The sequence below is a fragment of the Bidens hawaiensis genome, unplaced genomic scaffold (genome assembly GCF_021521415.1).
Source record: "Bidens hawaiensis isolate Kalapana, Puna unplaced genomic scaffold, B.hawaiensis_p1.1 tig00039522_1, whole genome shotgun sequence".
Classification (NCBI taxonomy): Eukaryota; Viridiplantae; Streptophyta; class Magnoliopsida; order Asterales; family Asteraceae; genus Bidens; species Bidens hawaiensis.
The window spans coordinates 118,442-136,415 of record NW_027505610.1 but is presented as its reverse complement, the minus strand read 5'-3'; the positions used below and the strand labels follow the sequence as shown (position 1 = coordinate 136,415).

At 36.1% G+C, this 17,974-nt stretch overlaps 1 protein-coding gene across 1 annotated transcript; it reads right to left on the bottom strand.

Annotated features, from left to right (window-relative positions):
* Window positions 1-15,724: 15,724 nt before the first annotated feature.
* Window positions 15,725-16,318, bottom strand: LOC143614261 (glutaredoxin-C1-like). Its single transcript, XM_077087749.1, has one exon. The coding sequence runs from the start codon at window positions 16,220-16,222 to the stop codon at window positions 15,848-15,850; it is 375 nt and encodes a 124-aa protein (XP_076943864.1). The 5' UTR covers window positions 16,223-16,318; the 3' UTR covers window positions 15,725-15,847.
* Between the last annotated feature and the right edge of the window lie 1,656 nt (window positions 16,319-17,974).

Genomic DNA, 17,974 nt, shown 5'->3' with positions numbered 1-17,974 from the left:
CTCCTCATCTAGTTATATCACATTGATCGCATTGATTACATCATCTCATAAGTATTTACGCAATTTACCACTTGTCTTACAATCTTTTAACTTTATTCCTCATAGAATGTCTCCACTAAGAAACCACCGTCATCACCAACATTCATATGGTTCTCATGACCGCCGTCTGGCTAGGATCACCAAGGAGTTTGCTGCTATTATGCCCGATATCATAACCCAAATCCAAAGCCTTAACTCGAATGCTTCTGCTACATCTGTTGCTCCAAACAAATATTACTTTAGAAATTTCCTGAGTACCAAACCTACCTCGTTTCTTTTTGAAGAAAATGCCACAAAACTTCTGCAATGGTTTGAGAAGATAGATAACTTGTTTGCCCATTGTGAATGTCCGGACGCCAAACGGACTAAGTTCACCTCGAGCATTTTCGTGGATCGAGCTATCACTTGATGGAATGCTTTCAAACCCAATCAAGGAACTGAGTTGACTATGGCCATGCCATGGGACGATCTCAAGGAGGCCATGAAGAAAGAGTTTTGCCCCGAACATGAACTACAAAGGCTTGAAACCGAATTTTGGGAGCTCAAGCAAGTCGATGGGGATAACTCTACCTATTCCAACAACTTTCGTGAGCTTAGACGCATCGTACCCCACCTTGTAACCCCCAAGAACCGTGGAATTCGGATATACATTCACGGTTTACCAACTGTTTTCCGAGATGTTGTGGTGAGTCGTGACCCATTAACCATTGGTGAGGCTATGGACCTAGCTGCTTCCCTCACCGACGATCATGTCAGGGATGGAACCTTGTCCCGAAAGGATTCCAAACCTACTCCCGACATGACCGAAACTGACTCATCCACTGATACTAAAGCCGAACCCAAACCTGCTTACAACAACAACAGTCACCAAAACAACAAGAGTAAAGCCAATCACCAAAACTATGTCATTAACCACCCCAATGACCACCATCCACCGAACCAAACTGACCCAAACAAAAGAGCCTACGCCGGACCCCATCCTCAATGTGCTAAATGTAACTGTCATCATCCTGCTCAATCCCCTTGCCGACTGTGTACCCAATCCAACCGTTATGGCCACCTTGCTAACACTTGTCGTACCCTGCCTAATGCACAAACAGTCCCACAATAGTCTACACCTCATGCTCAGCCCGGTGTTCCTAATACCCATGCTTACTACCATTTTGGAGACCCAAATCATCTCCGTAATATGTGCCCTTAGCTTATCCATGCTCATCAAGCTCAAGCTACGACTACACCCTACTACCTTACCCATGCTAACCCAGTTCAAACCCATCAACCCAATGTTCTCCAAGCTCCTCTCTTCAATCAAGATCAACCTTACCTAACTCAACCCTATCAACTCCTGTACACTCAAGCTCAAGTTTACCAATCATACTCTAATCAAGCCCCAATCGTGCAACCCCTTCAAGCTCAACCCATTCAAGCTATTTCAAGTCAATCTACCTCGAATGCTCAAGCTCTCATAAATGCAACTCCTCAAAGTGCTTCAAGTCACACCAACCAAGCTACTCAAGGACTCCGAAGACTCTTGCTGGTTTTCTCATTCTATCTTAATTTATTTGTCTTATTCCAATTATGAATTATAGCGCCTTTTATGGCATTGAATTATTTTAGTTTGAATTATTTATCCTTAGCATATCTTATCTCATGAATAAAGCTTATTTTATTTAACTGAATTGTTATTATAGCATACTCCTATCTTATTTTCTTATTTTCATACATCACAAACAATTTTTATAATATTAAATTTTCGTAAATTATTCCTCTAAAATTTTCAATACTTATACGTTAAATGATGTTTTAGAAATTTCATTGTTTTATTTAAATCCACTACAATTTTTTGAAATGTTTTATATATTGGTTATTTTCTAGTTTTATAGTTAAACTTCATAAAACTTTTGTTTTCTCAAAAATCATGTCTTTTAAATATTTTGTAACCCACACGATAAGACGAGTTATGTGGACCATCCGATGATCTATATAATTACGGGTCGACATGAAATTACCCAAGTCCTCGCATGTTTATCATAATACGAACAATTGTGTGTGATAATATAGAATTGAAAGTAGTTTGTGATACGAATTGATTATAATAACAAACCGACTTAACTCGTTTAATATTATACCAAATAACGATCAATATAACACAATTAAACCTACTTGCACCACCCTTAGTTCATCTCCGACAAAACCCCTCTAGTTAATTACATTCTCGAAGCATATGTATTGCGTTCGTGATCTAGTTCTTGCCTACACCTAATAGTCTAATTGATCATCGTCCTTAAATCCTTGGGGTAATTGGTTATATAGTTGTAATCGTTATCATGCCAGGATCATTAACCCTAAGATTAACTGGCCAAACATTCAACGATTTAGCCGATTGATATTGTTGGGGTTCATAAGTTGATTTGGGTCTGCGTCTGTGTGTTTATTACTTACCATTATAAGGTTATAATCAATTAAAACCCTAGCCCAGATGGCTAGGGTGGTTGCGTTAAGGCTCCTGGTGACTGGGGGCGCGGGTTCGAGCCACTCTCCAGCCCGTCATTTTAGCATTTTTGCTTTTTTTTTGTTTTGTTTAATAGTTAATCAATATTATTTTTATAAAAAGATAAATAAACTTTATTCTATTAAACTGACATCGTTAAATTGTCGTTTTTGCTTTGTTCTTTCATAAAAATATATGTATTTAATATGTGTTTATAATTATGTGTGTGTGTGTGTATATAGCAAAGTTAAAATAAGAAGTAAAACTATCCTAAGAAGTGTAAGAAGTGGTTTTTACCCTTAAAAAAATAAAACACATCGAACAAAAAACACACCAAACTAACAAAATAAAACACACCGAACAAAAAACACACTAACAATATTCACCATCAGATGATCACATCCAACGCCCGATATTACTTCTCACACTTCGTACAAATAACTCACTGCTTATTCTAACCCCACCCTATATATATATATATATAGATTTAAAAAAATATTTTAAACAAATAAGAATATATATAAATAGATTAAATGTATTTTTATTTTAAAATAAATATTTAAAACAAATCTCTTTATATAATCTATCAAAGCTTTTATTTAAGTATGTTATTTATAATTATAATTTTATATAATTAAAAACTTGCTATTTATTATAAACTTGATAAATAAAAGTAATGATACAAAATAATAAAATTAATAAAAAATTTAAATAATAAATAACTTTCGCAAGAACACACCCGATCATCAAATTCCCAAATCTCTATCGAGTTATAGATCCGTTATTCAATTCATATTTATTTCCGCAATTATTCCTATTTAGGATTTCTTGTTGGTAATTCCCGAATAGTGTGATCTATCATTTTCTTATCAAATCGTTCCCGCTTTGCTTATTTGATAAGGTGAGTAGTATTCACTCCCCGTTTTATATTAACATATTATATAGTATTCACACTTGCAAACTGTTTAATCCTTGTGTGCATATCAATCAAATGTCTAACTTGCTACATGTTTAATTGTTTTATTTGATCGCATTCAAAGAGGTCCATCATAATCACATTAATAGTATGATGATACGACCGTCGAAGTGTTTAAAGCCCGTGTCTTAAGGAAATGGTTTAACTAACACCCTTAATTGCTCAATGGCTTTATTGTTTATCTCACAAAGGACAGTTTTGCACTTTTGTATTATGTTTTGTACAAACTAACTAGTGTTTTACTCACTAAACCATGTGTTGAAAAATTCTATATTCGTTTTATACGCATATGTAGGTTTTAGAATTAGTTGATTCCATGATTGGTGTGACATTCGTCAATTTCGTGTCCTAATTGTATTCGTTTATCATGTAACCCGACCTGTTTTTTAAACCGAAACCTTCGATATAATCAAAATGATGGATTTTATGTTACAATATTGTTTTATACTTGTCAAGTCTCAAAAACATCCTTTTCTATCCTTAAAATGCCTTAAAATGCTTAAAACCAACTCAAGGGACCAAAACTATCATTTTACAAAGTTTGAAAAGTTTGGCCGCCCACCCGATCACGCCACGCGATGGGTGAAGACCCTATGGGGTCGCGTATTGTCACACCCCGGACCATGGCCTAGGCGTGTGACACCTATGTTGGTACCACATTTGTAATTAAATCAGAGTTACGTTCGAAAGCGGAAGTCTTTATAAACATGTGGATTTATATTATAATATTTTCATACAAAAGACGGGATTAAAAAGTTTCTCGTTTAATGTTAAAAGATTACTTGTTTTATAATTACAAAAACACCATTCCTTTTAATAATAAGTTAAGCAAAAAGATTCGAGCAATCGGATATCTTGAGCACTTCGTTTCTCCAAGCGCTAACCTTGTTCACCTGCAAAATGTAAGAAAATACGTCAGCAACAAATGCTGGTGAATATGCTGACGCTAAAAATATTTACTTTACTTAATCACCCCTCGAGACTACGTAGGTCTCGGCCCAACGTGGCTTAGGAATAATTAAGTTAAAACCATACAATTCATAAACTTAAGTCTCTACACTCGGTTCCCCCAGAAAATACCGCAGTGTTCGACTAGTTGAGTGCCTATACTTATACACAAGGTCATACTTCCTGCAGGCGAGCGTAATTGTGACCAGGTGTGATGTGCCCAAGACATATGAAAGGATCCAGACAAACGTACACGATAGCCTGAGGCCAGTGTTTATACTCTTGTTTATAAATTTTTTAGAGACACTTAGTCTCATGTAAAGTTTTTCATATAACACGTTTGACTCGTTTGAAAACAAGTTTGTAAAAGTTGGGGCGTGTTCACCTTTTGATTTGGATCGGCTTCAAACACCGTCCGAGGGTCTTTCCCTTTGCTATCTCGCACCTATAGTACGAGTATAACCATTTGTTAGTCGGATATACAATATGGCTTAAGACCTTTGGTCTTATTTTATAAACTTTACCTCGATAAACCTTTAGTTTAAAATCTCTTTTACTTTAAAACCTTTAGTTTAAAAGTAATTTATAAACCTTTAGTTTATTTAAAACCCTACGTTTTTCTTCTCTAAGAAACGTATTCTTTTCTTTTCTTTATTATTTAAGAATATTTATTTATTCCTTAAATAATATTTATAACAAAGAGAATATATATATACTTACACACATATATACATATTTATAATTATTCATAATTTCTTCTTTTATTCTTTCTTTGTTATATTTTCTTTTCTTTTATCGAGGTATCGAGTATAACTTTGACTTAAGGTTTAAGCCTTTATAATATTTTATTATTATATTATTCGTGCATTATGCCTACCTTTTTCTCGGCTTATAAACCCTAATACTTAAGCAACACCTCAACACCGTTTCACCTTCTTTATTCTCTTGCTCAAACCTTCTTCTTTTCGTCACTCTTTTCCTTTGGCACGCAACACGATGAACACCAATACTTCACCAATCGTCAGCACGCCTTTCGAGACTAATCACCATGGTCGGGGAATGACAAACACCTTCTTGGTGGGTACGTCGGTGGAAGGTGGTACAACAATCGAGGAAACGACGCGACAATCGAGGAATCGGGGCACGGTTTTCGAGGTGGATCGATAATATGATTGTTGGAACTTAGAGAGATGTTAGAGAGAGAGTGAAATGCTGAGTTTGGGATGAGAAATGTGAGATCCCGGACTTGCTATTTATAAGAAAAGTCCAGAGGCCCATCGCGATACACGATGGCCTCCTTGGCTAGCCCGTCGCGTATCGCGACGTAGGCTTGGCCAGTCACCACATAGACATGCCACGTGGCGACACGTGGTAGGCGTTGCGCCACGTGGCGGAGGTTATGTCACGTGTTGACACGTGGCACGACACGTGCCCACTGTGTCGGACAACCCATCGCGATATGCGATGGGTCTCTCTTCTGATCCATCGCGTATCGCGATGGGTCAGGAAAACAGATTTTTCATTTTAAACCCTTAGGTTTGGAATTTGAAATTTTGGGTCCTTAAACTTTGGAATTTTGACATTTTGAACTCGAAATTTTCATGATGTTTCACGTATCGCGAAGACCTGCAGGTCAGCAGCATGTTTTGTTCTTGTTTGTGCTTTACATCCTTTTATCCAATCCGATTTTTTGTACATTAGACCTCTTGCTTAACCCTTTCAATCTTATCATATATATAAAAGACCCTCTTCTTCATAATTCCCTACTCATACTTCATCTTCTCTCTCAAATTCAAGATTCTTAAGGTTGTTTTTCATTGTTCTTGGAAATTTGACCTTCGAAAGTCAAACTGACCATAATACTTTATTCTAACTAACATATTAATACTTATAACTTGTGGCACAACATATATATAATATACACCCCTTGTTACCTTTGGTGGCCACTTCTCTGGTCTCGTTCGGTGGAGTGCCGGGCCTCGTAAGGCAAGGCTTCATGGAGGACTTTCGTGGTCCTTGATATATATATATAATTATATAACTCGTTTATGCTTACTAACATTGTCTAACTTCTGCTCATTTTAGTTTGTATATCATATTTATGAAGCTCTATGGTTACGGGTTTGTAGAGACTAGCCTCGGTTTAAACATAAATAGCTCCAAACCGTAAACCGAACTTGTTTACTAGTTTTGTTAAATAATTGTATAAACATGTTTTATGTTAGATTTGAGTTTCTAAAATCATTCTTATAAGTTCCATGGTTATGGGTTTGTAGAATCTAACCTCGGTCTTAACCCGAACCAAGTTTGAACCGAAAAACGAACTTTCGTTTAAAGACTTTGTTGTTGACTTTTTGGTTGTAAAACTTAAGTATCGTCATTTATAAATTAGTATACAAGTTCTTTGATGGTTGGGCATGTGGTAACCATTCTTGATCTTATTCCAAGTTGGAAACCGAACTAAACCGATTTCACTCGCTTAAGACACACAAGTGTGTTTCTAGCTATCAAGACTTGTATATTTCTTTAAAAACATTTTATAAACTGATTTTAATTATTTTCTTAAAGTACTTGGAATGTTGAATCCAACTTGATCTTATAACAAAGTTTGGACCGACAAAACCAAACACTCGCTTAACGGACATTGTTAGTTCTAAAACAATAGAACTACAAACTTGGTTAAGTTTTCTTAAATTTTATTGAGTTATCTCGTAACATTTATTATTTTGGAAAGTTGAATTTGGGTTTGACCAATTATCAAGACCCGAACTAACAACCCGAACACTCGTTAAACCCCTTTTTAGTATCTATGTTACAAAGGGACTTGCATTCTTGCATTTTTACCCATCTTATTACTTAACATTGGTTGAGTAAAATTAAGGGCTAGATACTTTAACCCGGTTTCGAGAAAACATATATTTTTAAAGGACTATTATTATAATTTCTTAAATATTTACATTTTAAACCTTAAACTTTAAATTATTTGCATTTCTTATCATTTATTTTATTTAAAGAGTGTAAATCCCTGTTACCAGTGCCCTACTTGGACGTTGGATTTACTCATAAGCACAGTTCATAATATTAGAGTTAATAAAAACATTCGCGAAAAATTAAATCATTCAAACCATAATCTTACATAACCATCCATTTTTGTCTTAACGGGCATTCAAATCATTTAAACATAAAATATTGTCTTTAAAATAACATAACATTTCTTGAGATGTCAGCTTCTTCCAGTTCATGCCATGTGCTTCCCCTTATGCAAGCTGCCTCAATCTACTCACCTGCGTGCATACTAAAAGTCAGCTACGCTGAGTGAGTTCTAGTTAATCATACAACATACAATCTGTTCTCATACTTGCACACGTGCCCGAAGGTGTGTACATTATTCATACTTTACTTTACTTGCATAACTATCCATACTACATAAAGAGCCTTCCGCCCTATAACCTCACAGATATTATAAGGGTCTGGTCCCCAACATCACAGATATTATTAGGGTCTGGTCCCTACCATCACAGATATTATAAGGGTCTGGTCCCTATCCTCACAGGTATTATTAGGGTCTGGTCCCTATCCTCACAGATATTATTAGGGTCTGGTCCCTATCCTCACATATATTATTAGGATCTAGTACCTTTATATTGTGCTACGATAACATACCAGTCCTTTACATACTTGCCTTAATAACACGTGCAATATCCGAAGATCGTTCACGTACTATTTACATACCATACATACTTCATTCATACATCAATCATACATCATGTATATCATTCATATCTTTAGCTACCACCTGACGGTCCATGCAATATCCGAAGATTGTTCATGCACCTTAAAGCAATCATCATACATAATTCATATAAGGCATACACTTACCACTTAAGGTAAGTGTATTAACTATCACATCGAGTATGCAAACAGCCCCGAAAACATAACAAGGAAGTGGGGCTAGAAACTCACCTGAACGCCATTACGTTCACCGGTTATAGTCAATCCTTTCCTGAGCTGAGCACGACTAACTGTATAATCATACATATATTAAATACGGCTCTAGCTCTTCTTATCATCTACATAATTAATCTCACGTATCTAAGTCGGTTTTACTTCATTGGACCATTACCGATCAGTTAATCGTTACTCGCTAACCTTTAAAGGTAGCTTTCATAAATTATCAAAGTCCAAGGGTTATTGTGTAATTATCTCATTCTTTTCTAAGTACAGGGATTGTTCTTGCCATTTTCTTAACTTCTAGTTCGTTACTTATTCTTAACGAATTGGGTTACCATAACGAACTGGTTCTTGTAACGAATTGAACCCTTTAACGAACTGGACTCCTTAACGAATCAGTCCATAGCGAACCAGTCCATATAACGAATTATTCCATCTAATTCGTTATCTCTTCTAACGAACTGGTTATAACGAATCAAGGGTAATTCGTTATCTCTTCTAACGAACTGGCTATAACGAATCAAGGGTAATTCGTTATCTTTCCCTTAACGAATTGGATACGAACTAAGGGTAGTTCGTTATACATCCTAAAATGAATCAACTAGCGAATTACCCCTAGTTCGTTAACTTTCCGTTAACGAATTAGGGTTAGGTCAGAGAATGTCGGAACATTCTCTGACATCACTTACCTCGTATTACCCTTTTCCGGCGCCGCCTTTCCAGCGCCGTCGCCGGAAAACCGCGGATTCACCGTAACTCGTTTTTTCACCGTTTTTCGTCCCGTTCGATCCAGATCTGAGCTAGGGTGACCCCTAAGCTCATCTTAGGTTCGGTTTATACCCAATTCCACCCGGATCTCGTGACTTAAACGGTTTAACGGTGTCGGATCGTCGTTTCGTGATTATATCTAACGGGTTTAAGCTCAAACAACATCATACTATCATTACCTTGGATCGGGATTGATTTTCCTTGGTGATTTCGGCTAGAGAGAGAGAGCAATATGAGAGAGAGATAAGTGTGTGTTTTGGGAGTTGTATGGAATGTGTGTAAAATGAGAATTACTTGGAAATTAATGTTTATATAATTATGGATCATGGGCTTAGGCCCATGGTCTTTCCTTCCTTCATAACCCAAGTTCATAACCCATATCCATTTAACCCAATACTAGCCCGACTCATAATAACTCATACTTTTGTTTATTAACCGAAACTAAAAAAACAGGATGTTACAAAGAGTTCCTAGACAACCTTTCTAATACAAGACATCCTTTAATCTAGGCTTTGCTCGTTAAACCTCATCCTTCCGGTTACTCGTCATTTTACCAATCAAGTATATTACTTGAACGTGAGTACATTTCATTCCCCGTTTCGTCATTCGTTTTGGGGATGATATTGCATACCTATTCAAATTAAATGTTTTATACTTGAGTCTTAAACCACAAACTTTATTGTATACCTTACTTAAATAAATGATCGATTTGGTGTTATACGCTTACATGCTTAATTGCTATTGTGTTTACCGCTTTTGGTTGGTGGATTCATAAATCCGAGTATATTTGGCATCCCTTTATAGAAAGGTGTCGTTAATGTATTCTTATTAACAATTTCATATAAATCCGAATCTATTTGGCATTCCCTTATAGAAATGTGTCGTTAATGTATTCTTATTAACGATTTCATTATCTAAATTGTTTCTATTATTTATTGTTTTGTATACAAGTTGTGGAATTTCCTATTATATACTTATTGTTCAAAACTATGAAATTGCTCACCAACCTTTGTGTTGACAAATTTTATTTTATGCAATGTTACAGGTTTACTTTAGGTTGACTCGAGGACGTGAAGAATAACGTAATCAAGACTATTAGGATATTAGCAAAATGAACAATATATTATTTGCTATGTTTGAATTCGGTATTTTGTATGAACAAGTTATGTGACTTTTATGATTTTATGAATTTAAATGAGTTGATTAAATATTGTCACTTTAAATAATGTCTTGTGTTCTTGAGCAATCTGTTGCAACCCGGCATGTTCCGCCGCCTTTGGTCGGGGTGTGACAATTGGTGAAGGTTTAAGATTGCTTATGTTAAAAGAAATATTATCAAGACAACATATCAAGACTTAAATTTTGAACTTATATATTTTTTACTATGATGAATTCGTATTTGGTTATTGCATGTGTTGGGATTTTTTTGAATATTTAATTAAATTTAATAGATATTGTCGCTTTTTAATTATTGCATGATAGTACCTTGAGAGCTGTGAACAATTAGTTCGCGCCCCGGCATTTCCGCCTTAGGTTGGGGTGTGACAGTAGCTGGCCAACCGCCCACCTTGAATGTCATAAATTTTTCAAATGGATGGTAATTGTACATTTTGTATATTTCTAGTTTGCATTTTGTTTAAGTTTGTATATTACTAATTGTATTTCAAGCGTACCATCATAGCAAAAGCTAAGTGTGGGGATACCGCATTGAAAAAATTGGGATTTTGATATGTTCGGTAAAGTTTTTGACAGAATACGAGGATTCAATTGAGCTACCCAGAGTGCTTTCGTGTTCTTTTTGTTGTGGTTAATCCAGATACGTTTATATTTTTTTGTATTTGGAACTTTGTGGGTGTAGCTCACTATAAACTCTAACGAGACTTCACTCATCAACTCGAGCTACCGGGGGGTTTAATGGGCTCGTTACATACGCTAAATGCAATTGTGATTCCTACGAAAGTGAGTTAGGTATTTTAACATTTTTAACTCGTTTAACAAATTTATTATGAAATTAACTAATTCAGCTATGTAATCAATCATCTTATTAAATTAATAAAAAATTATTTTTGCAAAATTCTTAGAATGACCTATGTCTTTCACTTGTGAGAAGCTTGCTTCTACACGTCTCGAGATTTTGCAGATTCGGTTATGGTATTTGGGGAGATGAGTGTTCATGAGTGTCCACGAGAGTTTACGAGCCACAATGAACATGCATTACCTTTCATATTAGGTGATCTCAGTTTCATAATTTATTTTGTTATAGTACTTTGAGTGTTAGAAGTGTAATTGTATATATTTATGTTAGCACCTTCACATTAGAGCCCCGCTTTTTAAACCCCGTCCACCAAATGCTCTTTAAACAAATCATATTTTTAACTTAAGGACAATGTCAACCTCAAGTGTGGGGATGGGGGAAAATTGAAATTTTTAGCCCGATAGTGCCTCGAAGAGTGTTCGGATACCAAAGTTGTTAACTATTAATTGTTGTCATTAATGCTAAGTTACATGTTTATGGTCATGGTTGGTTTTTCAGCTTCTCGATAGTTTTCCTAACAATTTTTTTGAAAAAAAAGTTGAAAATGGGGTCGTCTAGGCGGGGATAACAAGTCAAGGGGACGGGTATACATGTTTCATATCGGCATCCCATATTTCCAGACATATTGTAAGATGACCCCTTATACTTAATACACATATTAAATAATAAATATAAAACATGTCTTATTATTTACTGAGGGAAACCAGTATGTTTCACAGAATTAGAACTTGCTTGTCATATGCTTATAGAGATCTTAATACCACCACATGTATGGAGATTAGGACTTTAGAAAACTGGTACATACATTTCCCCATTAAATAAAATTCCTTACCCGACATATCCCTTAGGAGCCCATACAGACATTATTCATTTCCATTTTCTAAACCAAACATTACACACCATTTTAGCCTTGGCCTTTGTTTTATTTTAACCCTAACCTTGTGTGGTGAAATCCAGTTCGTTATCGAGTTGCATGTAGTCAGAGGAGTTGTAAATATTTGAATGTCAGAGTTGTATGTATTTGTTCAGTGTATTGTTTGGTAAAAAAACTCAGAAAAAGCCAAAAATAAGTTATCAGTTTTTGTTCAGTAATTGTAAATAACAATTATTTGTATCTGATTGTTTATTTGTGTATTTGTAAAATTGGGTTTTATCCACATTAGTCATTAAATATGCCTTATCCTCGCCCAGACCTAAGCCTCAGGAAAACCTTAGTTTGAGTCTTTATGCAACTGGTGGGAAATGGATGGAGATATGACCGACTTCCAATCTTATCAAGTTGTGACTCACACTTGGTATTCGAGGGCAGAGATATATACTAGCACATCTTTTGCTAGTCCAGATATCAATCCGAGAGGAGTGTCGATAGTGTGAGGGGTATGAACATGTTTGCTTTAACCGGAATCAAAGTACACTCGTTTGGGCGGCTCTGTTGTTTTTATGGTATCATTAACTGTTTTGTGGGTTGTGAATCTAGAAAGTGTTAGTCTGGGACACTGGGTATAACCTTAAACCTTACTAGTATTAGTAGTGATAATTGACATATCTATGATGGAGGTTGATGTTTACTTTAGAGTTTCCTTGAGGGCAAACAAAAGATAAGTGTGGGGATGATCATCAATGGGAGACAACAAACCATACTTCATTTTCTGTTGCCAATCTCTAGATCTAGGGTTTATAGGCATTGTATTTTTCAATCATGGGACGTTGGTGTTTTATAAGCAGTTGTTAGGATTTTTTTTCCCGGTGATTTGTACTCATCCATACTCTCTTATGTTCTACATGAAAAGTTAAGAAAACGGTTTTGATCGACCTATGTTAATAGACGAATATCACTTGGTGATGAGCAGTTAGAACGTGTTGTTCGATCTATGCGTCATATAATAGTTTTGATATGTGTTGTTCGTGTTATAGTTTCATCGGATATGCAGGATTTCATTAGGGTTTTTCATAGCTTTTCGTTGTTGACTAAAATTCCATAAGCATTCCCCCATCGGTTCCTCATAGTTGTCTATGCTTCCATGCTCGAGGGTGTCAAACCAAACCCGGGCTCACCTATTTAATGTTTTAGGGAACATTAAACACCAAGCATGCATGGACCACCTACTAACTAATTCCGCTCCCCGAAAGGTGTGTAAATGGTCCTCGAGGTCTTGGGTTCCGTCATACTTGTCGACGGTAGTCAGATAGCGAAGCTTAGGGGGTAATGCAGCTTCGGATATACGCTTGGTGAACTTGGAGGCGTCTAAGGTGTTTGATGGTCGATTCGTAGAGGCTCCCCTCTTGCCTTTGGTCGTGGAGAGGAGAGTTACTAAGGATTCGAGCAACAAGTTTGAGTCTTTATCGGGTTTACCTTTTGGTTCGCTCTCTTTCGTTTGGCTGAGAGTTTCGAATGAGAATCGGGCTCGAACAGCGGTCAACTTCTCCTTTCTTTCTTGTTCTTCTAAGCACGCTTTTAAAGTGCCACTATGAGCTCAGATGAACTCCGGGGTTATCTTCCATATTTCTTCAACGTTATCTTCCGTTTTGACGTCGTCTTTTTCTGTTTCGTCCTTTTCGATTTCGTCTTCGATTAACACCGGTCCATCGGCGTCTCTCACACCTTCTGGAAACTTGTAGGTGGTATTTGGTGCTGCTGGTTTGGTTATGGTAATATCTTCACCGTAGTTTGGGGGAAACGGCGGCGGCATCTCACCCAAACTGAGATTTGTCATTCTTTTTAAAGACTTCAGTGAGACCTTCGATCAGAAAATCCCACAGATGGCACCAATGTTGGAACCCTTAATGTATTTGCGGTGTTTGCATGAGAGTTCGAGATTGCACTTTATAGAGAATGGTGATTAGGAAGAGAATAATATTGAAGTGAGCTTGTTATGGTTGTGTCTACCTTTACAAATGTTTTTCCCTCTTCATATATAAAAGGGGGAGTTCTTTTACATTGTGGACATATCAAATAATCTATCTTTAAAGTTATTCTCCTCCGGTTTATCTCCTTCCTTGATGAGTTTTCCACCTCTCGCATTTTACCCATTTTGTGCTAGTGAGGTCAAAGAATCATGCTTACCTTGAGCCTCTCACTTTGGTCAAGGAACAGTGGTCTCGAGAAGGCCGGTCTCCAGATGCAATCTCTCTTAAACTAAATCATCCTTTTTATCTCCTTTTTCTTGGGCTTTCTTTGCTTCTTGGGCTTTTTTTGCTGGTTTATACTAGTCTCTTCATCTGTCTGGGCCACCTCAAAAGCCCAAATCCGAGGTAGGCTCTTCATACATTCTTAGCATGACTGTGAACATGTTCTAGGTATTCATATATTTTAATGTTCTTTTTTTTTGATAAATTATGCATGTTACACGTTTTTACGGCTTAATAATCTGGTATCTAATTTAAAAAATATAATCCAACATTAACTACATAATAGACTCTAGTTGTAATTCATTGTCCCATGTGGAAATATAGTAAATCGTGACTTTGATTATGCACGTCTAGTACATGATTATTTATCCATATGGTATCTTCCTCGTGTACAAAAATGGATCACTATCAACTCATGTTAAGATTTTCCGCTAAAAGACTTATGTTATTCTCACCTTCTAAGACAAATTAAGATAACCACTCTTTCTAGCACACCATGAATTTTGACCAAAACATGATACTTAGTAAACCTTACTAATTAAACATATAGACCAATACATATAAATATAGTTACAAACTAGTAAAATTAGTTTTACCCTTGTGTACTATATATGTGTTGGCAAATGTTTTGAGAAATAAGTATAGAGTATAAAACTGTCATGTTTTACTGAATTGAATTTATAATAAATATATGTTGTACTTTAGTCAAAAACTCTATACCACGCTTGATTCCCAAGATTAGAAAATATTCCCGTCACTATATGTATGCTGGTCTTTAACTAGAAACCATGTATGGCTCTAAACAGGAAAAAGAAAAAGCCCGAGAGAAAAAACTGTACATTAATACCTGTGTTATGTGCACAAGATCCAAAACCACTTTTAATTTGAGTTAAAATAGAATCAAGATAAATGCAACATAAGCTAAAATATGTATCGAGGCTGGACGCCCATGCAAAACCTTATAATTAAATATAATACAAGCTCGGATAATATGTGAGACGGACATATATTGCATATTAACATCTTGTTGTACTACAGGTATGGTAGGGCGCCCCTTGTGAAATACTTTTAGTATTGTTATAGTGTAAAAATCCTGACCGACCTATGTGAGTATACAACGATAGTCAACTGATTCCGGCCTTTGTCAGATATTCTTTTTGAGTCTGCCACCATCGATCGAGCACATGATACACGAAACAGATAACTAAGTAAGAAGAATTAGATTAGTAGTAATATATTTGTGATAGGAGGGAGTGATTACAATACATCTTCTCTCGGATAAGTAAAAAAAACACCAATCTAAGCATATATATCAAAATCCTCCTCGTCCCCTTTCCTAATTTTACATAATAATAAATCTTCTAAAATTAAAAACATAAAACTAGCTAGCTACTTAAATCATCATACTCTTCTTCTTTCTCTTTACCAAAATAAAGAAAGAAGCTAGAGAATTTAATTAAAACTAAAATAATAATAATAATAATAATAACAATAATAATAATAATAATAGTTAAAGCCAAAGAGCACCAGCCTCTTTGAGAAGAGGAACAAGTGTGCCATTGATATGAGAAGCCATAACTCTGTCCATGGCTCCGACCAGCTTCCCGCCGACGAAGACCACCGGCAGCGGCGAAGTGGTGCCCATGAGCCACATCAAGGCTTTCTCCATCTCTTTCCCCAGAGGCTGTTGGTCCAGCTCGTACACGGTTGGGTTGACGCCCATGCCGCAAAAGAGGCGCTTGATGACGTGGCACATGCAGCAGCTGCTCAGGCTGAATATCACCACGGGGTTCTCGGCGGCCAGGCGTTCGATGCGGTGCAAGGGGTCATTGACGGTGGTTGGGGGTGGCAAGTAGGGGCCCCATGATTCGGTTTGGTAATGCATACTTGTTTTGTGATGAAATGCTGAAATAAGATGATAGAGAATGTGGTTTGGAAGATTATGTTAAGTTAAGTTGGTGTGGTATTTATAGAAGGAATTTGATGGGTCCATCATCCATCATGAAATAAGAATAACCTACCTCATTTATCATTTAATTTAATATTATATACAATCTTTATGAAAAATTCTAAAAATGATCTAAAAAGAAGATAAAAAAAATTAGACAAAATGACAAAAGACGTCTTTTATGTTTGCACGATTTTTCAATTATTGTTCTTTAGCAAACTTAATGACATAATACATTCTTTATATTTAAAAACTCTATCATGTCATGTCCTTTACCCCTAACTCAGTTAACTTTTTTCGTTAAGTCAGCTCATATGCAAGACACATGAGGGTAATTTTGTAAATTACATATTTATTCAATTATTAAAACAAATAACTCTAACATTTTTTCTCTCTTGAACCATGCGCCACCGCACGACAGGCCTGACCTAGCCACCACCACCACTTCCACCCACCTTCATCTTCATCCCCATCTATAACACTACCACTGTTATAAACATCACCCGACACCAACACTGCACCATACCCTCTCTAAACTGTCTCCTTCTCAACACAAACTTCAATAACAAGATTTGAATTCTAGCCAACAATAGGTAACTGAAATTACTCAATTGAACAAACATCAATTTTATATGAAATTGTGAGATGCAATTTGGGGTAAATCAGAAATTAGGGTTTTGTTGTTTAAGGTGTGTTAGATAAGGGGGAAGGAGAGAGAGTGGTGGTCACAAAGGTCGGTTGTGACGGCAATCGGTGGTGATTGGTGGCCGCCGGATTTGAGCAATAGACGAGTTTGGGTGGGTGGGGGTGGTGATTAGGGTTGATTGGTAGAAGTTAATCGATAGAAATACATAACATTCAGAGATGGAGATATGGCGGTGGTTGTGGAACCCGTTGGTTGTCTTGAAGGTAGAGAGAGATAAGGTTTTGATGTTTACTTTAGAGAGAGAGAGAGAGAAAGGGTTTATATATATATATCTATAAATATATCGATTTTTTAGTTTTAATAATTGAATAAATATGTAATTTACAAATTTAACCTTATGAGCCTTGAACATGACCTGACTTAACAAAAAAAATTAACTGGGTTAGGGCTAAAGGAGATGACATGATAGAGTTTTTAAATATGAAGGATGTATTCTGTCATTAAGTTTGCTAAAGAACAACCATTGAAAAACCGTGTAAACGTAAAGGACGTCTTTTGTCATTTTGTCAAAAAAATTATCTAAAAAGAATCCAAATTCCAAAAATAACTCATGAAATTTGTACTGGGCCAACACATTGGTAATATAATCGACGGGATTTTCCAACCAATGAAAACTTGACACTTGGAAAGTTTCTGACATTTCCGACGAGATTTTTAAAAATCTTTGGGTTTTCGTCCAAATTTCTAATTTAAATCATTTTGTAAAAAGCAGTCTTTCCAGACGGCTTTTTTATGTTTCTTATCTGGTCCGTTCAAATTAATTTTTTCTTGAAAAAAGAACTTTTTAAATTTCGTCTTCCAAGACGCATTTTGAACGAATTTCGTCTTCCAAGTATCTAGGATCATTTGTCCAGAGGGATGGGGAATTAGACAGTGATGTGGCCCATCGAGTTCAGGTAGGATGGTGTAGATGGAGAGCAGCCACAGGTGTACTGTGAAACAAGAGATTCCCAGCTAAACTTAAGGGGAAATTTTATAGGGTC